Genomic DNA, 20,824 nt, shown 5'->3' with positions numbered 1-20,824 from the left:
TATCGCTTCCAATCCTCTTTTTTTTCTGTTTGCTATTGACTGTTGTTTGTAGTGCTTCCGATGTCCCTCTTTTCGACGTGAGAAGCACGTATCCTTTAGCCCATAGTAGAATACTCTTCTCTTCCGTTCGATGACTTTGATCATGGGTGGCACCCCTTAGGTATAGCATTTAAAGTGACGAACTTAATGATTGGTGAACGCTCGTGAGCTGTTTTATGCGCTGTATCTATGGGTATCGCATCTACGTATATGCAGCTACTTGCTTATATTGGAAATTTGGTTTCGTCATGGGCTAGGACTACTTGTTGGGAAAAGAAATTGAACGGTTTTGACACAAATTTCAACGAGTGTGAAAAGTGAACGACCGAGAAACAATGCGAAACGATGGTACAAAATTACATAATGCCAAAACAAACATTAAAACAGAACTTCGGTGGGTAAAACCCTTTAATGCCCAAGACCGCCTATTTTTGTTTTAAATTTTTAAATAATGCATACTTCAATGCGTGTTTCAGAGTAAAGGCATATTGACTAATCCGGAAGGCATATTTCTTTCTCGCCAAACACCTCATCACCAAATCTTCTTACTTAATGATTTTATTGATCTTCTTTCTTGTGACATTAAGAATTACACAAAAGTGACATACTGCTACGCAAAGCCCATTGCATTCCAAGAACTTTGTATGCTTACCTGTTTTAGAATGTTCAATGCAGTCCTACAATTTAGCACGTGATTTAAATAATCAAATAGTTTGCTAGTTTAGTGGTAAGTTCTATCGACAGGTAATAAGCGTCCCAATTTGATTGGGACCTGTCCTGTGATTATAATTAATACAACAATACACGAGCATCGAAAGGCAAATGTTTTGTTCGAGTTGGTGATAGTTTACAGTTTTTAACTGCAGCACGTAGCGGGAGTGGGATCCAGCCCGGAACTCTTGGTGATCAACAGTCGAGTGAACTCCTCGGCAACGGTGGGGTGAATACCGACGGTGTTCTTAAGAATCTTCATGGTGAGGCCAGATTTCAAAGCAGCCGCAAAGCCCTGAATAACTTCTCCAGCAACCGGACCCAAGAAATGGAGACCCAAAACTTTCTGGTCGCCTTCCAGCAGTGCAACCGCTTTAAGATAGCAATACCGTACGCTACGTTGTGGAACGAAGAATTCCGTTGGTTTGTAGTAAGCATGGTAAACCTCGACCTTGTCTTTGCCGAATCTCGCTTCGGCATCCTCTTCGCTCAGACCAACACAGCCGTACTCTAGAGGTGAGAAAACCGTGGTTGCAACGTCAGCATAATCCATGATATCAGTTTGGTTATTGAATAATCGACGGGCCAACAGGCGGCCAGCGTGAATGGCAACTGGCGTCAGCTCTGGTTTCTTGTACAGAACATCGCCAACGGCAAAAATGTTCGCAACGTTAGTCGCCTCGAAACTGTCCACATCGAGTTTATCGGACTTTCCGCTTTCGGCAGTGGTAACACCAGCCTGATTCAGCTTAAGGTCTTCAGTACATGCGGTACGACCAATGGCAAACAGAACGGTATCGTACACATCGGATCCTTCGGTGCCATCATCAGCACGATATTTTACCAGTAGACGACCATCGGCTTGCTTCTCAACAGATTGTGGCTGAGTTTTGTGCAGGAATTTAATTCCCTTCTCAATCATAGCATCTCCAACCATGGTAGCCATTTGCTGATCAAAACCGCGCAGCAAAATCGATCGAACCATCACGGTGGCATCATAACCGAATCCTTTGAGGAAACCTGCGCACTCCAATCCGATGTAACCAGCACCAACGACCAGCGTCTTGCCAGGCTCATTTGGTAAGCTGAAGATATCATCGCTAGTAATTCCGTACTCGACAGCTCCGGGGATGTTGGGATACCGGGGTCGTCCACCGACGGCGATAACTACATGCTTAGCATTCAGCACCCGTTCGGTTTGATTCTTCATCACAGCCACTACGTTATGGGCATCCTTGAAGTGTCCAAGCCCGTTAACGTATTCCACCTTTTTGTCCCGCAGGTCAACTCGAGTAACCCAGTTGACGGACTTGATGTGATTCTGCACCGACTCGGTCAGAGCATTCCAATCGTGTTTTACCGATTCCGGATCGGCAAACTTCCATCCGTAGGGCTGCGCATCCTGCAATTGAACAAACGAATGTTTAGGACAATCCGAGACTGTGTGTATATTAGGAAGGAAGGTCGACATACATGAATAGCTTCACCCAACAGGGAAGCCTGGTGCATTAGCTTTTTGGGAATGCATCCCACGTTCACGCAGGTACCACCGAGACCCCACTTGGTGCCCTGAGGGGAGGGCTTGACAAAATCCAGTACCGCGACCTTGGCGCCGAATTGCACGGCTTCCTTGGCGCAGGCCAAGCCACCGGATCCACCGCCGATTACGACGAGATCATAGTCGAAATTTTCCTCTGTAATAAGAGAAGATAGAGAATAGATTTTAGTGATATGCAGCAGTGGATAGAACTCAAATTTAGTTATGTTACATTTTCCTTTTCAAATGTGAAAATTGTACATTTAAAAGAAAACTAAATTAAATTACGTTTAGTACCTATTGATAGATTCGATGGAATGATGTAATTTATGGGTTCACATACATTCGATAGAGTAAGGAGCAACTGCTGGAACATGTAAATCCTCAAACTTGGAGTGACTATTGTCGATATGTTGTACATGGAAGGATGGCTTTAGGAGTAGTCCTCGGTTATGTACAATTTTGATGAATCCCTTTGTTGCAAATCTATATTATCAATCAGGAAAATTTTTCCGATTTTTTTTAAACACAGTTTACAGTTTATGACAGTCATTTCTGTTCAGTAAATTATTCTAATGAGCATTTATAGCAGCATTATTTTTAATACATAGGGCCGATTTCTGCACTTCCACTTAGTTCTTAAACCAGGTTTAAGCGTATGGATAAGCACCGTTAAGAGTTAAGCGGAGGTGAAGAAATGTTCCTAAAGAATAGTTCCAGTTAGTCTTGCGAGCATAGAAAACCTTTCAATTAATAAAATTTTAATGTGGAAATGCTAATCGAATACTAAGTTGAAAAGCAGGCTAAGTTCCAGGTGGAATGTAGAGCCATAAAAGAAGGAAAAGAAGTTTTTGATACTTCTAGGCTAGGTGGCTTACTATTTTCCATTTATGAAATCAGAATTCTCAAAACTGGGTTAACTCAACTTTTGATTTTTTTAACAACTCGGAAAATAATAAGACAGGCTTCAGAGAAGACAAGTGGTAGATTGACAATATTTTTCTCAACAAGGTCTTGCTTGTCTGTTACCACCGGTCTGCCATTAGTATGAAAGCAGAAGCATAAATAGAATATTGCCTGCAGCGACCCAACGATAGAATCGTGGCGACTAGTTGTCGTCGTCGCGGCGAGGAAATCGCTTAGGTCTGAGGGAGCCTTGGAGCCTTTAAGCTAAAGGCAGCGCAAAAGTCCACAACCCGATTGGCCGGCTCAGTAGCCAGCACTCGATAACGGGATTTGTCGCAATCAAACCAAAAACGTCAAAAACTCCATTCATCCCATCACAACTACCTACTTACTCGCCAACAGCGTGGTGTGCGTGCTCAAAAGCCTTGCGTAACGCACACTTATTAAATTGCCAACACGTCGTGCGACAAGAAGTGACATTTCGTGCTGCACTGCGTTTACTTCGGTTTATCGCTCTTACGAAACTTTCCACCTCACTCAACTGTAACAACCTGATTTTTCACCTATCCAGCTATTGGATTCTTTTGTTATCATGCATAATTACAGAACAGCTATGACACAATTCTCTTATCCGAGCTTTTATCTTCCAATCAAAACAATCCACAAACAGAATACTTTACTATCATCGAACCGAACTTGGCCGATGTAAACCGGAGCAATCACAACGAGCGAATGATGAAATAAACATCACCGTGGGAGCAACAACGTAAAGTGTTGTTCAATGTGTGTGACAACATGATGCGTCACATTCGTGGCAAACGGTCACGTATCATCATGAACGGTGGAAACAACGATCAACAGTGCTGATGACGGCGACCGTGAAATTGCATTTTTCACCACGCTAAATCCCAAGGCACGATTTTGGGGTGGTTGATGGTCAGGTAAATATTCCAAAATTAGATTTACATAGCAAAGCGTAGAAACAAGTTTGTAAGGTTATATTTACTAATCATTCATCAAAGTCAAAGCATGCCAATGTTGATTTACGGCAGAACTTCCGAAGTATGACTGCACTGCATTCTAGAAAGTTTAATCACAATCACTAATCTATATTAAGAGACTCCTCGTAAACGTAACGCGTGACTTGCATATAACGTATTTACTTTGTAAGCATGACTTGCATATAACGTACCATATGGCTTTTCTCATACTATGCTGTTGTAGAGTGGAAAAAATATGTAAATCAATTCGAGTGAATTTGAACAACATTTAATACAATCAACAAAAAAAAAACTTCAGAATTGTACATACCTAATAATGGTTGCACTTCCATAATTATGAACTGCGATATTTCTATTCCAAGTTTACTATTTTTGCCATGTGTAATAGTAGGGTTACTGCTCCTGGACTTCATATCATAGGTCCAATACACATCCCACGAAAAACAAAGCTGTTTCTTATTATTGTGAAGCGCATGTTAGCAAAAAGAAGCGACTACCACTGTATTTTTTTTTTGTTACGCGAAGAGATAAATATAATATAAAAAAAAAACCCTGATTGATCCACCTAGCGGTGTTTGTGCCTTTCTCGTACACTGAGGAAACGGGTCGTATGAACATCATAAGATACTCTTTTGAAATTGCGACATAAGAAAATGTGTTGATTTTCATAAGTTTTTCTTATGGAATGAATTTCATAAGACGATCTTATGAAATATTTTGAATATATGTAGAAAAAATGTAACCCGGATTCGAACCGTGGACGTCGAGATTGGGAGGCGCGTGATTACTTCACACGCCTATCAACGCACGGTGAAGTAGCTAGAACAAATGGCTGGCCAAAAACCCTTTCTCGTTTTTCGAACTTTTGCATGGTATTACATTTTTAGAATATTCTTCAATATTATCTCCATTATGTGTCATTAAAATTTTTACGTTTGTTCCTTATTAGTATCAATGACAACCTATCAAAAATCATGTTAATTTGATGGTTTTAGCGTGCCGTAAGAAAAAGATGAGTTACCACTGCTGACTAATCTAAACAACACATATAATGTTAGGTTTATAGTACACAAAACATCATTTATAGACTGCCCTATGACCTCCATGAGTTGAAATGAATTATATTTAACATTAAGATATTTTTTTCATAAACATAAATACCATGGAGTTTTTGACATTTTTTAACAAACTTCATTATCAAAAAAGTAGAAGTACTCCCTCGTATTCCGCTACGAGATTGTACACACATGAAAATATAGGCTTTCATCTTTCTATTGCGGGTTAAAGATCATCCGCACTCGTCCGCAAACGAATTTGCGAGTAACTTCAAAATAGCTTGTTTTCATATTTTCCGCCATTGTTTTGAACAGTATATAGGCAAACAATTTCCGCAGATAACTTTTTCTGGTTTTCGAGGCATTTGACACTTAGTCATGATTGAATACAATAGTAACATACTCTGTTTCTTATTATTCATTCGTTCATTTGGTAGGCTCAAAAATTGTAGGGCGTTAAGGAGCCGATTGAAAAAAAAAAACTTTTTAATACAGTTTTGTAACCTATCGCTCAGATAATAATGTTAGTTTGGTGCATCAGCTGCTCATTTAAGGCCCAAATTACCGTAATCCAGTCATTGACAAGAAAACAGCCACGTGCTTGTTCCACCTCCAGGAAAAAATCCGCCCACTGAGGAGAAAATGCATTCCCCAGCTGAATCGGGGAAGCACTCTTGTTTTAAAACTACATCAACATATAGTGGTGACTTCAATACATCCGTGGGATGCTTCATTTGGATGAATTTCGTAATATTATTTGAAAAAACTGCCTTTTGCAGAAAATATTGCAAAGTTGAAAAATATTTTTCCATTAGGGAAACCGTCGATTTACTCTCACGCTCTCTTGTACTTTGCAGATACTCGAAAATCATCGTTCAGTGTTGCGTGTTGATTTGTTCTATATGTTATGCTTGTTTTCTCGAATATGTACGTAAACATCAAGCAATAATCTATGAAAATTATGCTTTTCATGCTATATATTGACACTAAATATTAGATGTGAGCTAGAACTGTAAAAACGCAAACATTCATAAGCAATGCAGGCAATTTATTTTTTCACAATTCAAGTGTTGATAATGTAATGCAAGGAATGTAATTGTCGCTGAAAAATGCGAAAAACAAGCGACAAAAGAGAATAGCGATAACTCTTTGTCCTCATCTGCAGAGGATAAAGACATTGTTGCGTTCCATTTTATTTGCAACAAACATGGAGAGTAGGGTGTCCCAAAAAAAATCGATGTTCGAAAAGTCATGGTGCTCAACCCTGAAATGAAAGATATACCTATCTGGATAATTTTTGTAGAACAAACCGAATTTCTAAAAAATCGTTTAGAGGTCGCGCTAGATCGATTTTTGAAAAATGACCTTTTTTTAGGTAAAAAATCAAATATTGGGTCCTTTCACAATTTTTTTGAGGGTCACCCATTCGTTTTATATTTTTTTATTTTTCTGTGGATCTTTGCCCATTGTCTCCATGTCTCCATTGACTAATTTTTGAAGTTATTTCATTCTAACACAAAAAATATTTTTTTCTCATTCAAAAAAACTTACATACTACAAAGAGCTATTTATAAGGAGTATTTTCATAAAAAAAGATCCAAGAAATGTTGTTCTGGGGCTGAGATATAGCAGTTTTAGTAAATAGTCAAAAAGTGTACAAATTCGGTACTTTTTGTTTACATGTTATAATTTCATCAAGATTGCACCAATATTTTAATTTTAATTAAAAACAATTCAAAAGCAAATAAATGGGAATATTTTCTAGGTAACATAGCTTTTCTTTCCGATGGAGTTCGTTATCTGAATTACAGGATTTGGTCGGAGTATATGGATGGAGGCTGTTATAAAATTATATCACACCCAACAGTTAATATGTAGCAATATACAAGTAATTAGGTTTACTATGATCTCTTTATTAGTTTTGATTCAATTATAGGATGCTTTTCACGGTATATAAAAAACAAGGCAGGCTCAGCACGTATGTAAACATTCAGTTTGAACGTAAACATGTGTCGTCACTACTATCTTCGCACAAGCTGAACTGAGATGATGCTCTACGGTCTCAGCATGCTTAATTTTGTACTCTAACATGTGGCAATAAAATATGCGTCTCACTTGAAGTGTCATTTTTTCGTTTTTACTTTAAGTTTATTCCATTTTTACTTTTGCAATATCTCAAGTGAACTCATGGAAAAGCTGTCGAACTGATACGACGAAAAAAATTGTTTGACTGTCATATGACATATCAAAAGCATCACGGTATACAGACAACAAGGTAGGCTCGTAAGAAAAGTGACACGTCAAGAGTGACGCATATTTTATCGCCACATGTTAGAGTACAGAAGTAAGCATGCTGAGACCGTAGAGCATCATCTCAGTTCAGCTTGTGCGAAGATAGTAGTGACGACACATGTTTACGTTCAAACTGAATGTTTACATACGTGCTGAGACTGCCCTGTTTTTTGAAAACGGTGAAACGCATACTATGATTGAATCAAAACTAATAAAGAGATCATAGTAAACCTAATTACTTGTATATTGCTACATATTAACTGTTGGGTGTGATATAATTTTATAACTGGCTCCATCCATATACTCCGACCAAATCCTGTAATTCAGGTAACGAACTCCATCGGAAAGAAAAGCTATGTTACCTAGAAAATATTCCCATTTATTTGCTTTTGAATTGTTTTTAATTTAAATTAAAATATTGGTGCAATCTTGATGAAATTATAACATGTAAAGAAAAAGTACCGAATTTGTACACTTTTTGACTATTTACTAAAACTGCTATATCTCAGCCCCAGAACAACATTTCTTGGATCTTTTTTTATGAAAATACTCCTTATAAATAGCTCTTTGTAGTATGTAAGTTTTTCTGAATGAGAAAAAAATATTTTTTGTGTGAGAATGAAATAACTTCAAAAATTAGTCAAAAAAATGTGCTTTTTTCGATATTTAAAAAGTTCTGCAGACTGTAAAAACACATAATACCAAAAACTAATTCATGGAGACAATGGGCAAAGATCCACAGAAAAATAAAAAAATATAAAACGAATGGGTGACCCTCAAAAAAATTATGAAAGGACCCAATATTTGATTTTTTACCTCAAAAAAGGTCATTTTTCAAAAATCGATCTGGCGCGACCTCTAAACGATTTTTTAGAAATTCGGTTTGTTCTACAAAAATTATCCAGACAGGTATATCTTTCATTTCAGGGTTGAGCACCATGACTTTTCGAACTTCGATTTTTTTTGGGACACCCTAATGGAGAGGTAATTGTTGCGAACTTTTCAAACTGCGATAACTTGTATATTTCAGAAGTAAAACACAAATCATGTGTACAGATGGTTAAGTTTATGTCTAAGCTACGATAACTGATACTGATTTAACCAAAAACATCATAGGAAACCGACTATTTCTCAAAATGAGCGGCAGGCGATCATTGTCCTATTCTGTTGCAGTTTGGGACAAACGCTTATTGCGAGTTGAGTTTGTCCCAACATTTACAAGAGAGGACAATGTTGTTGTCATTGGCAATGTTGTTATTTTACATTCCTTGATGTAATGTAATGCTAAAATAATAATGTAATGCTAAAACGGCATCACTTTTCATGTACACAGAGAGAAGACCGATCATATGGTCATGTAAACAATCCATTGAATCTGGACGAACATTTGAGAAGGTAGTCAACTGCATCATAATTTTACATTCATGTAAAATGCATGTAGGAAATTGTGTAATTAGGAGAAGGATGCACAACAAATCAATCTCTGATGCATGTTTGAGGTTGTTTATGCGTATCACTATAATCTGTGCGCTGTACAGGTATTGAAAAGGACGTTTATATTTTGTGGAAATATATAGAATTTGATACCTTTTGAAATGTTTGTGTACTTTGTACAAAATCAGATCTGAGCGAATGAGTAGGCTCTCCGCAAAAAAAAGAAGCAAACAGCAAGAAAAAGAAGTCGATTTGATGTATGACATTTGAACCTTAAATCTCTAAAAAGCATGGCGCATGCTCCATTATCTTTCATCTCCTTCCCACTAACCAATCTTAAAATCAAAATATCAATTGGTCGGGGTTCAGCCAAATCACACCGAGTGCCATCGAAAAATTAACGATTTTTCTGCTCAAACTTTCGTTTAGCAGATTTAGTTGATCGCAAATCGCATCGAATATCCCTCAACCCCATAACTACTGCAAATATCCTACTGCAAATGTATGCTTAAATTGATATGAAACTATTTCCGTTGTCCTTGTACGAACAAAATATCATAAGTCAGTCGAAAAGCCGCTTGGTGCGATTTGGTTGAACCCCGACCAATTGTATTGAATTTGGCTATTGCATTGACAAAAGCTATGTAAATCTCGATATAACTTAAATACATCATAGTTGATATTATGTAGACAATTTGAAGCAAATAAAAAATATGGGCTAGGGGATAAAACGGCCAAGTGCCACTTCAAGCTAAATAAAAAAATTCGAATAAGCAGTCTACTTGGTCTTAAGTGAAGTAACCACTTGAGGCAACCTTGTACATAGGACCAAAATAGGAAATAGAAAGAAACATTTCCTCTCCAAAAATAATCGATCCTATGTTTTTGTAAGATGAAGATGATTTAAGCAAAACATTTATGGACGACCCATAAGGGTGCAAAAACAATAGCCAGACTTTTGTTTAATCAATTTCAAATTTTCTGATGCAACTGATGTTATGCGTGAGTAATCAGTGTTGATTGTACGTTCTGGGTAGCTTTCACTGTTAAATATATAATAAACTTTTGAAATGGGATCTGAAAATCTAATGTTTTGAATCGATTATTGTTTACCTTTCTGTAATAGGCCTTTATCAAATGCTACGCGAGATTTTTCATTTTTCACGTTTCCCACGCGAATTAAGGACAAAAGTAAGTGAAAAATGAACTGCCATGGAGCTTCTGTATCAGTTTATAATTCAATTTTTGAACATATCAAGAAAGGTCATTTATCACTGGTAGGTGAATTAGCACCTGTAAAAGTGTTCGAAAATCGATTGTTACTATGTTTTTGCATCATAAATGCAAAGCCTACCAGAAAACGCCGAAATATAATTTTGGCCAGAAATTTGGTCCAGTTACCCCTTAGTGCAACGCCTCAAGAAAACATTTCGCTGGATAGCCAATATAAATCCAGAATTTGTCAAAACAAGGTCTAGTGATTTTCATAATTCCATTCTTATGAAATGTTTTCATGAGATTGGTCTTACGAAAATTTTAAGAGCCATTTTCCTGAGTGTACATTAGATATACTAAAAAAAATGAGTGAAAATTTCTTAGCGTGTTTTTAGTATATAAATCGTATTTTGGCCATATCTTTTGATGCCATAGCCTGATCTGGCCAATTTTTAAAAGGAAACAATAAGACAGGATTCCCCGTCGAATGCAACTTATTGCAAACAAATCGGATTGGGATAAGTGCCTAAAAGATGAGTGAGTTTTATTTTGCGCACATACATACACACACGCACACACACACACACACGCACACATACACAGACAGACATCATCTCAATTCGTCGAGCTGAGTCGATTGGTATATAATACTATGGGGCTCCGGACCTTCTATCACTAAATCGTCTTGGAAGTGAATATATAGCCTTTTCGTTACACCTTGGTGTACGAGAAAGGCAAAAAACTGTTTTATTTTCTACCTCACTGAATATATTATATTCAGTGAGGTAGGAAATAAAAGTTTCCCTATGTGGCTTACATGATGGTACTTTTATGACCAGAAAAATCGACACTGTTTCCATCCCGAAAATTTCTTTGATCGATCGGGAATCGATTCCAGCTACCCTCAACATGGTAGCCGCGCAGTAGCAGGGCTTGGAGAACAATAATTCATTGTATCGATCGGCAGGGGCCCTCCTTAGCCGTGCGGTAAGATACGCGGCTACAAAGCAAGACCATGCTGAGAGTGGCTAGGTTCGATTCTCGGTCCGGTCTAGAAAATTTTCGGGTTGCAAATTATTCCGACTTTCCTGGGCATAAAAGTATCATCGTGTTAGTTCAGGGAACTGAAGAGAAGGCTAATACGCCTACCCACCATTCATTCAATATGGCGTACAAAGTTTTTGTTTTGATTTCGTTTAATTCATGATTACTTCGGAAGTATCGACGAGCTGTTTTTCGACATAGAAAAGCCATACAAACACAAAACGCTCAATGCACCTCAAATAATTGCAAGTTTTCGCCAGGAGAAGTCAAATGCTGATAATTGGCACGAACTGCGTACGAACCAATCACCCAAACAGAAGTACCAAAAACGATGTTGGGTATGATATTCGATAGCCAATTTGCCTGAGTGAGAGTGCCATTGTACCGCGGATGACAGGCGTTTCACCTTCCTGTGTTAGTTTCATGCTATACAAATGCAAAAATGGTTACTTGGCTTAGGCTGTGAACCATTCTAGCGATTCGTTTAACTTTTAGTTAAAATTTGACAGAACGATAGTTATTTTTCCATCGTGGTTAAAATTTTACTCCGAGGCCGACCCATTTAAGTTTTAACAAATTGATAGTTATTTGAAACAAAATAGATTTGGAGCCAATTTTCTCGCGAATGAAGTTTAACTATAAAACTGTCAAATCCAACCATGCTCTGGAGCAGGGTTATTTTTAACCACAGAGAAATAACCATCAAACTGTTAAATTTTAACTAAAAGTTAAACGAATCGCTGGAATGGTTCACAGCCTTGGAAACCTCGCCGTTAATAACCAATGTAGTTCGCAATGTTATTATGAATGTAAGCTATCTGTATTATAGTCAAATTGATTAAAAAAACATTAGTTCTAGAACTAGTCTCAGTTCACTTTTACCTAAAATAAGGCCCTAGTTCATGCTGCCCATATTTGGGCAAATTGACCTTAAATAAGCCAAATAATCGACTGAGACAATAAAACGAGTTACAATGTTTGCCGGATGCCCTTCCCCACGTGCCCACCTACCGTATCAACGTGATTTTCTCACAGATGCTACATTTCATCGAGTCTTTACATGTCACGACCAATTATAAAATCTATTGTAGCATTCTCCGTATTCTTGGTGTATAAGTTTATGTCGAATTACTCCATTCCTATGAATCGAGAAGCAATGCAGCATCGGTTTCGATACAGTTCTTGTTTTGTTTTCTCAATATCATCATGACAAGGTCCCGTTATTTAGACCCTTCACAGAGGTCAATCTTAATGAAGGTGCGTCCCTTGTCAATAAAAAATCAATCCTTTCTTGAGAAAACATAACAGTAATACTGTTATTTGGCTGTGCATCGGAGCCCTAGCCACATCCTTGTCGTGCCAAAACCGGGATTTTTTTTCTATCTACAAAACCATTTCAAGCTTAAGAGTTTGTTCAGTAATAAGATTTTTTGGTCTAGCAATGAGTTCAGCCTAGGATGATGGGCACCGATTTTTTTTTAACTATTTGCTTGAAAAGTTGCTTCCGCTCTCTTCCGCTGCTTGTAGATTCAACGGAGGAATTCGAGTCTTTTAACCATCTGCTGGGAAAAGCTGGGGAAGGTGGGTAGACTTGATCCCCGGGGAGACTTGATCACCCCCTGTTTTATCGAGAATTAAAGTAGTTTTGTTCTGGCGTATTTTTTAGTATAGATCCTCTAAACAAATGACCTTTATGTGGTGAGTTATTTTTTGGATTGACAACCTTATTTATTCTGCAGGGCGGTTTGTATGTTTTGACCTTCCGAAAGATTTAAGAAAAAAAAATATAATTCTGCATTCAGGCTTCTAATTTTTTGTAGATTTGACAAATTTGATGAAGTTTTAGCAGGAAAAAATATTTATTGCGTAGATATCCTAAAAAGGGGATCAAGTCTCCCCAAATTTTAAAATTGCATGTGCTGTCGAATTCAATAACAAAAATCGTTTATGTATACGCACAGCAATTCGAAAGTTCGGCGTATTTTAAAGAAAAAAGATTTTTTTAAATCTGAGGGCACCTTTCTAATTTTATAAAAGCAAGTTCTTGGAGGGAGATCAATTTCCACCGAATATTTCAAAAGTCGATTTTTGACAGCACTCCAAAAAATCGATTGTGTATCAATAACAACAATAATTTAAGGACTGTCATACATCAGTAAAGTTAAATACTATATTTTTTAGAGAGTCTGTGTGGAAATCGCGTATGTTTATTTATTTTTGGCTGTGATACATCGGAAATCAGAAAAGGGGATCAAGTCTACCCAGTCTCCCCTAATACATATTGTTCTACTTCAAAAAGTGGCGTATCTTAACCTCCCTATTTACCTGTTTAACGAAACAAAATTTGAAAATTTTGATATTTTGACATCCCGAATACGAAGTAAAATAATCAGAGTTGATTAAGCTTATCAAAATTTACTTATTCCATGCGTTTACGCGTAGAAATTTCTCAAATTCGAATTTGTTGAACAGGTAGATTGTTGTTAAGGAATAGCTACTGCTGATATCGCAGGGAGGACGAAATACGACGAATCCTTAATTACCACAACTTATTGTCCTAGCTCAATAAATTGATTAAGCTAGGGCTTAGATTGGTAGATCTTACTTCGCAGCACACTACGAAAAAGTGATCTACTAGCGTTACGGGGGTTTATTTGACGTCAATGCTTGCGATGCACATATGGGAATGGTTGATTTACCGGAACCGTTTGCTAAACTGTTAGTAAGGTTTAAATAGTAAATCTATACATATAATAAAAATGAAATGGTCTGTGTTCGTATCAGCATAACTAGAAAACGCCTGTAAGGATTTTCTCCATTTCTTCAGCAGTTAAGTTCGTTATCGTTTCCGACGGGTTTATATGATATTTCCTCATGAAAAAATTACGAGTAAGACTGAGCAAATCGTGAAGAACTAAAATAAAGATTCGTATGGAAATTTCACATGGGCATTTTCGACTAATATGCAGGACTATGCGGGTCGACTAGTAGTTGTATCCAGTTTTCCGCGAGCGGTAATGGCCGCCAGCTTGCCTGCGGGTCAGTCTCTGATTTGACGTTTTTGGAGGTCAACTGCACCCACTGCTCCGAGCAATCTGACCAATGTGGCATATAAGAAGGTGCTGATTCAGTGAATTCAAGCCTTTTTATATTACACATTGATCAAAATGCTCGAATGGTGGGTGCAGTTGACCTCCAGAAACGTCAAATCAGAGACTAACCCGCAGGCAAGCTGGCGGCCATTACCGCTCGCGGAAAACTGGATAAGTTGTAAAAACTTTCCAAGCTACTTAGTAAAACTTATTCGGAACTTTCTCAAAAATTGTACATTTTAAGTTATGGTGAATGGTTGTACGTCTGATCCCATGCCAGTCCCTTTCGGAGTTCCTTAGGACTTCTAACTAAATCCAACCCTGTACAACATTTTTTTTACTGATCTGGCCAAAATAGATGGTGTCCACTACTATTGGTTCGCGGACGACACCGGTTTTCTCACTTCACATTGCAATGCTGAAGTTGCCGTAAGGAAACTCCAGCAAGTTCAAGAAAGTATCCAACAGTACCACAAAAGATTTCGTGAGTGAACTCACGAAAATCCCAAAACATTTTCTTCACCCGCAGAAGAAATCCAAGAAACATGCCTCAAACTCAAGTGAAATGTTGTTAACAGGATATACCATGTTCTCCAACACTGACAAAAATCCCATCATATTCATTATGTCTGGCACACATAAATTTTGACTATAGCATTTCTCACATAACGGCTATGTGAATTCGCATAGGATGTATGTGGAAACACACATAACCCTTATTAACTAATAACATAGTTTCGGCCGATCTATATTAGGGGTTATGTTGTGCACTTTGGAATTCATTGATTGCCATGAAAAACATATGCATGCCATCAAAGATGCATGCGATGTGTGGTTTTGCGCGCGCTCAAGCATATGCAGAGGAACGCGCGCCACAGCACATATCTAAGCCACCTTTGATAACAAGGGCACATTTTTCATGACAATCACCTAATAACTCATCCGAAACTTTATAAAAAAGTCATTTAATCATCGTATAATGTTCTGTGGAATTGATCTTTAACATATCAACTGCCTTTGTTGCAATTCTGAGCTCAATCGGGCATACTGAACCAATTTCCTGAACAAAAGAATGACGGAGGTGTATTTTCCTATGCATTTTGGCTGAAACCACCATACAAACTTCAAATCAAATGCGCCAGTTTAGGGCTGACATTTTCTGAGATTGATTTTCTTACCCAAACGCACAATCCTGGGGGTGCCCCGTACAATTCGACAACTTTTTTTCTCCCCATACAAGGCTGGCCAATCTAGTATGTTATGAAGTCAAATTTTCTCCAAATATTAATTTTTTTATACTATTCCAAAGCTTAAAACCTTAGTTTTTCGTTAGTTTGGTTTGCTTTGGACGCGAAGAATAATATCAAAAAGTTGTAAAAGAAAAACTTTAATTATCATAATTCTTCGCTATAAAATGGTCCCGCAAACCTAATATCCCCAAATGTCTCCTCATCTGTAAATGGGGGATTGAAATATAACCCTAGTACCATCGTTTAGAGAGTGATTTGCTTGCGCATATTTGCGCTTTTACGAGAACGCTGAAATCAAACTTTTCTTGAAAACTGTGTAGGACATCTCTGGACGCAACTGGTGGTCGGGCAATAAAAAAAACTCTCTATCGTTCCGCGAAATTCATGAAAATCGTGAAATCCGCAACTCTTGTAACAGCCCTGCTATTGAGATAGTTCGGGACAAAATATTATATATCATCATAATTAGGTTATTCTTCTGCAAATAATCCATTGTCTATTTCAATAATATTATGCAACGTACACACCAGTCAAGCAGTTTGACGAACATTGACTCCGCCCCCAAGAAAACGCTTCGGTTGCTGCTTTGTTTGAACGTGTGTGAAGTTGTTCGAACAACCATTTGACAGTTGGCGGCTTGGTTGGAAAAAATTAAAAAGGTTTGATTTTGGTTTGAGTTGTCGGGGGTGGAGTCAAGATTCGCCGAACATGTTCGAGCATTTGTAGTGAAGTTGCACAAACCCCCATATATTTTTTGATGGTTGGTGCTCAAGTTGACGCTTCGGTCGTTCGTGTGTGATATTGTTGGTCGAATAAATTGATTGTTCGTGCCGCTGTTCGTAAAACTTGATGGATGTTTGAATAAACGAAAGGTGGAGTCAATGTTGGTCAAACTGCTTGACCGTGTGTACGTTCCATTAGGTAGGACACGCTAATAGGCAGTGTTCCGGATTTTCTTATTCTTTATTTACGTGAATGTTGTGACAGGTCCAACCAAGCTCTTCACACCAGTGTTAAATTAGTTAGAATTGGAGAGCAATTTGTTATAGATACAGTTCTGCTTACAATGAAACGAAAATGCGAAGCATTTGACGAAAAATTAAACTATTGTAATATACAAGAATCTCCAAAAGTATTCCTTCACTTTTTAATAAATTATTTGACTTTAACAATTGAAAACTGAACATCTAGATCGAGTGTAGTCTTTCAGACAGTTACCATGAATATTTACAATGCCGACTTCACTGTATGCGTGGATAATACTAATGGCCCAGTTGTACATATATTATAACGACAGACTTTAAAACTCCATACTGATACTAATGAACAGTAAATACCTATCATACAAAATCATTTCTTGGCAACGAATTACATATTGTCTCAGTGCATACTTTAATACTAAGCTGATTAGATTGCAGGAATATCTAGTTTCCCAGTGAATTTTTCGATTCCAGTTGACGAAATCTTTTCTCAGAATAAACCATTTGAGTGGTTTGAACTTTATTACGTCATCAAGTTAGCCTACCTTCCCCTTCGCGCTTTCTGTAGATTATTGGCTTTACTACCGAACTGTCACCACAACTCGCGGTTGCCTAGTGCCTAGTGCCCACACAGAACGACGAACATTGGTGTCGAACTTCCAGAAAGCAGCCTTTTGAATATGAATTCGATTTTAATTACCGGCTGCAACCGAGGCCTCGGCCTTGGACTCATCAAAAGCTTTCTGAGCCTATCGTCTCCTCCGCGCCACATTATCGCAACTTGCCGCAATATTCAACAAGCTGAGGTAAGGAATTTAATCATCTTCAACCTAACCGGGCCGTGAGTTGAGTGTCAGATAATTTTTCGAGGGAACTTGTTGAAAAAAGTAGCTGAGTCATTCTCAGTTCCAAGGGCAATGTGGAACCAGCGAGAGGCATTGTCGAATGCCGTTTATAGCGAATACTTTCAGTTGCACGAGATAATTGCACATGAGTCAACTTACGATTGATGGGCGCCATGTTTTAATCCTTTTCTTCCGGGTCTCGCACGAATTTACTTTTATAAAGTTGATCACTGCACAGTTTCACTGGTTTTCTAATGGGATGGATTTTTATCACGTTCAAACACTTCGGTATTTATAAAATTCCAGAAAGTTTTGAAATCTCCGGTAATTTCACCACGCCAACTGGGTTGTAACTCGTATTGATCGGAGTAAGTTTCGTTGTACACTAAACAGCACTAACCTAGCCGGTGACGTCGTCGATCCCTTTCAGTATCACTCCACTGACAGCCGACAGATACAATGCGGTCTCTCGATTGTGCAACACAATTTGAGTGGAAGTACATACCGATGGTTTATATATTATACGTATTGCATACATATTCGCGATTTTTCCATCGAATGAACGGTATTCTTTGCGAAACAAACACATGTAAAATAAAACGGTTCATTTATATATCATCATACGTTTACCACTACACATTCAATAGTATGTTTCTCGACTGATGTATACTACACGATTTGATGGACGTATCATTGTCACGCGACATGACCACACTGATCAATAGACTGGCCCATGATAGGAAAAGTTATTGGCGCTTTGATGTTGCATGAAGAAGAAGAAGCAGAAAGATGATAATCAAAAAAATCTCCACGGGAAACCATACGGAGAAGTTTTTAAAACTCTTCTCAAAAATTCTAAAAGCAATTTAATTAAAAACGGTAAGCAGTACGGGGTTGGACTTTTCTTCTACTGTATAATAAACACAATATTTCTATTCGAAATTTTATTTTTTAATATTACACTTAAAAAACAGTATAAACAGGATTGTGCATTTGGGTGAGAAAAATCAATCTCTGAAAATTTCAGCCCAATCGCTTGTTGCATTATAAGCTACAGCATTTGATTTAAAGTTTGCATGGGGGTTTCAGTTTAGGGAAAATACACTTCCATCATCGCGCTCAAACATATGTAAATGCACGCGCGCCAAAATCGACGGTTTCTTGCAATACAGGAACAGCTCAAAATCTGATAATGTTCAGAAACAACAGAAACAACAATTTTCACTCAAAAAATTAAACTTTCATATAATATTTTATTTTTGTGAATATATAGAACTTCATGGATATTTTTGTATGTTTTGATACCAAAAAAATTAGTTTTATGTGATTCTACTAGCTAGATTAAATCGTACCTGGCTGATCGTAGAGCATATGTTAGAGTTGGCTCAACATTTTCTGCGGCTTTCTTTGTACTCTCTTGGGTCCCTCAGGGTAGCCATATACGGCCACTACTATTCGTGCTCTTTGTAAGCGATCTGGCATCTATTTTCAATTCGTATAAAATGCGCGCAGATGATCTGAAATCTACATAGTAGTGACATCTCTACTGGACTGCTGTGTTCTTCAGATGGACATGGATGCTTTGCTTGGCTAGTGCGTAACAAATTGGATGGAAGTAAACGCCAAAATATGCAACGTGTGATCGTGTGATCACATTTTTTCGCTTACACTCTCCAATCAATTTACAATATTCGATGGGGAATATCGTTCTGGAACGAGTTGCAGTCGTCAAGGACTTGGGTATTTCACTTAAAAGCAAGCTGAGATTTTCTGAGCACATAGCATTTGTTACCGCCAAAGCGTTTGCTACTTTGGGAATGATAAGGCGTAACACGAGGACCTTCACTGACGTTTATTGTCTCAATTTGTTATAGGTCTGTGGGGTTTGAGAATGTTTGAGATTCGCTTGTTCAAAGTATTTTGGAATATTTTTTTTTAAATTAATATGGTGTTACTATCTGGGTCCCGTATCATGCCGTGCAAATCGCTCGTCTGGAATGAGTCCAGACGGTTTTCATACGATATGCACTTCGTCAATTCTGAGCTCAATCGGACATACCGACTAAATTTCTAGAACGAAAGAGTGATGTTGTATTTTCCCATATATTTGGAATCAAACCCCCCATGCAAACCTCAAATTAAATGCGCCAGCTTATGCAACAAGCGATTTAGTTGAAAATTTCGCAGATTTCAAACGCTAATAGCTCTTTTCAGTGGCGTAGCCACGGGGGTGGTTTTGGACATGAAACCACCCCAGAGACAAAATTTTAAGAAGAAATTTCTTTTTCAAAAAAAAAAATTGTTTAGAAAACCCACCCCAGACCAATTTTCTGGTTACGCCACTGGCTCTTTTATCTTTTGGTGGATTTCCGTGATTTTATTATCAATCGATTAGGAAACTGTCCAGCAAAGACGAGCTCGGTGGTCTAGTGGCTACCGCTTCTGCCTTATAAGCAGGAGGTCGTGGGTTCAATTCCAGGCTCGTCCATTTCCTACTTTGTATTTCTATCTTAGTTCTTTCTGTGTTTCACGTTCTACCAAATCGATTCCTACTGTTATAACCTTCAACACAATCCCAAAACCTCCCGTGGCACCTATGAGAGGTCGTAGAGTTCTCTGCATCTTTCCTAAGTAGGTGTCAAACTAACCATCCTTCCCCATTCCTCAGCATTCGCAAGGACGTGGCCAGGACAGATCTCGACTATTAGAGAGTGCATTGCTTCCATCTAAGAGGTAAATGATTAGTCCCAAATCATTACCTGAGGTAACGGATGAAATTGATGCTACTCTCGTACAATAGTCTTGGCTTGTACCACCTACGAATTTGTGCGAATTGCTCAATGCTAATGCTAATGCTAATGCTAATGCTAATCGATTAGGAAACTGTCCAGCAATTTTTCAATCCCATTGAAATTATCGATTATTACTGTTAATGTTAAACCACAAAAAAACTCAATTTTCCAACCCAAATCCTTGATAAATTCCGGTAGTACAAGCACAGACAAACAGACATAACACATTGAACATTCAATCATCAAATTCATCGTCATTTAAACACTAACGATATCTGTTGATCTTAGTTAGTTGGGCAAATCACGAACCAGATGGCGGTAGTGAGCAAATGTCAAACTCGAGCAAATCCGATGCGCGCGCCACTAGTGACCGATTGGCCAACTAAAGATTATTTAAATTACCCAGTAAATCAGTGAACGATGGAAATTTGTCTGTTTGTCTGTGGTACAAGTATACACGGTAAAAAATCAACACGCTCAATTTAACTGTTCCATCTATTGAATGATCAACTTTAAAATCACTATTATTGAAAATGATATTCCTTTGATTTTGAAGTGGTGTCACACCTTTCACAAGTGTGTTGAATGCAGACAATTCCATAACATCAACACTGTTGATCAAAGTACTACT

At 37.9% G+C, this 20,824-nt stretch overlaps 2 protein-coding genes across 3 annotated transcripts in view; one reads left to right on the top strand and one right to left on the bottom strand.

Annotated features, from left to right (window-relative positions):
- Positions 1-581: 581 nt before the first annotated feature.
- On the bottom strand, positions 582-17,868 carry LOC134205665 (thioredoxin reductase 1, mitochondrial). Of its 2 annotated transcripts, none has more exons than XM_062681157.1 (3): positions 17,561-17,868; positions 2,224-2,444; positions 582-2,152 (listed from the first exon to the last, which is right to left on the bottom strand). In XM_062681157.1, the coding sequence occupies exons 1-3, from the start codon at positions 17,574-17,576 to the stop codon at positions 896-898; spliced, it is 1,494 nt and encodes a 497-aa protein (XP_062537141.1). In that variant the 5' UTR covers positions 17,577-17,868; the 3' UTR covers positions 582-895. The 2 variants fall into 2 exon arrangements, with proteins under 2 accessions (XP_062537141.1, XP_062537140.1); XM_062681156.1 differs by lacking the exon at positions 17,561-17,868 and adding an exon at positions 3,586-3,926.
- Positions 16,927-20,824, top strand: part of LOC134205666 (C-signal) — a 22,353-nt gene continuing 18,455 nt past the window's right edge. The window contains exon 1 of the mRNA XM_062681158.1: positions 16,927-17,362. Coding sequence (XP_062537142.1) covers positions 17,237-17,362 — 126 coding nt within the window. The 5' untranslated portion in view covers positions 16,927-17,236. The remainder of the gene's footprint in view (positions 17,363-20,824) is intronic.

This window comes from Armigeres subalbatus, chromosome 1, assembly GCF_024139115.2.
Source record: "Armigeres subalbatus isolate Guangzhou_Male chromosome 1, GZ_Asu_2, whole genome shotgun sequence".
NCBI lineage: Eukaryota > Metazoa > Arthropoda > Insecta > Diptera > Culicidae > Armigeres > Armigeres subalbatus.
Note: the sequence above shows the minus strand (reverse complement) of the source record. Positions and strands in the feature narration are given on the sequence as shown.

What these genes read in the sequence shown, in the direction of transcription:
- LOC134205665 (XM_062681156.1), bottom strand. Translation starts at nt 3,673, where the DNA reads ATGTCACTTCTTGTCGCACGACGTGTTGGCAATTTAATAAGTGTGCGT. An exon ending in GCACACCACGCTGTTGGCGA is followed by an intron (nt 2,445 to 3,585) that starts GTAAGTAGGTAG and finishes CTCTTATTACAG; the next exon opens with AGGAAAATTTCGACTATGAT. An exon ending in TGTTGGGTGAAGCTATTCAT is followed by an intron (nt 2,153 to 2,223) that starts GTATGTCGACCT and finishes GTTCAATTGCAG; the next exon opens with GATGCGCAGCCCTACGGATG.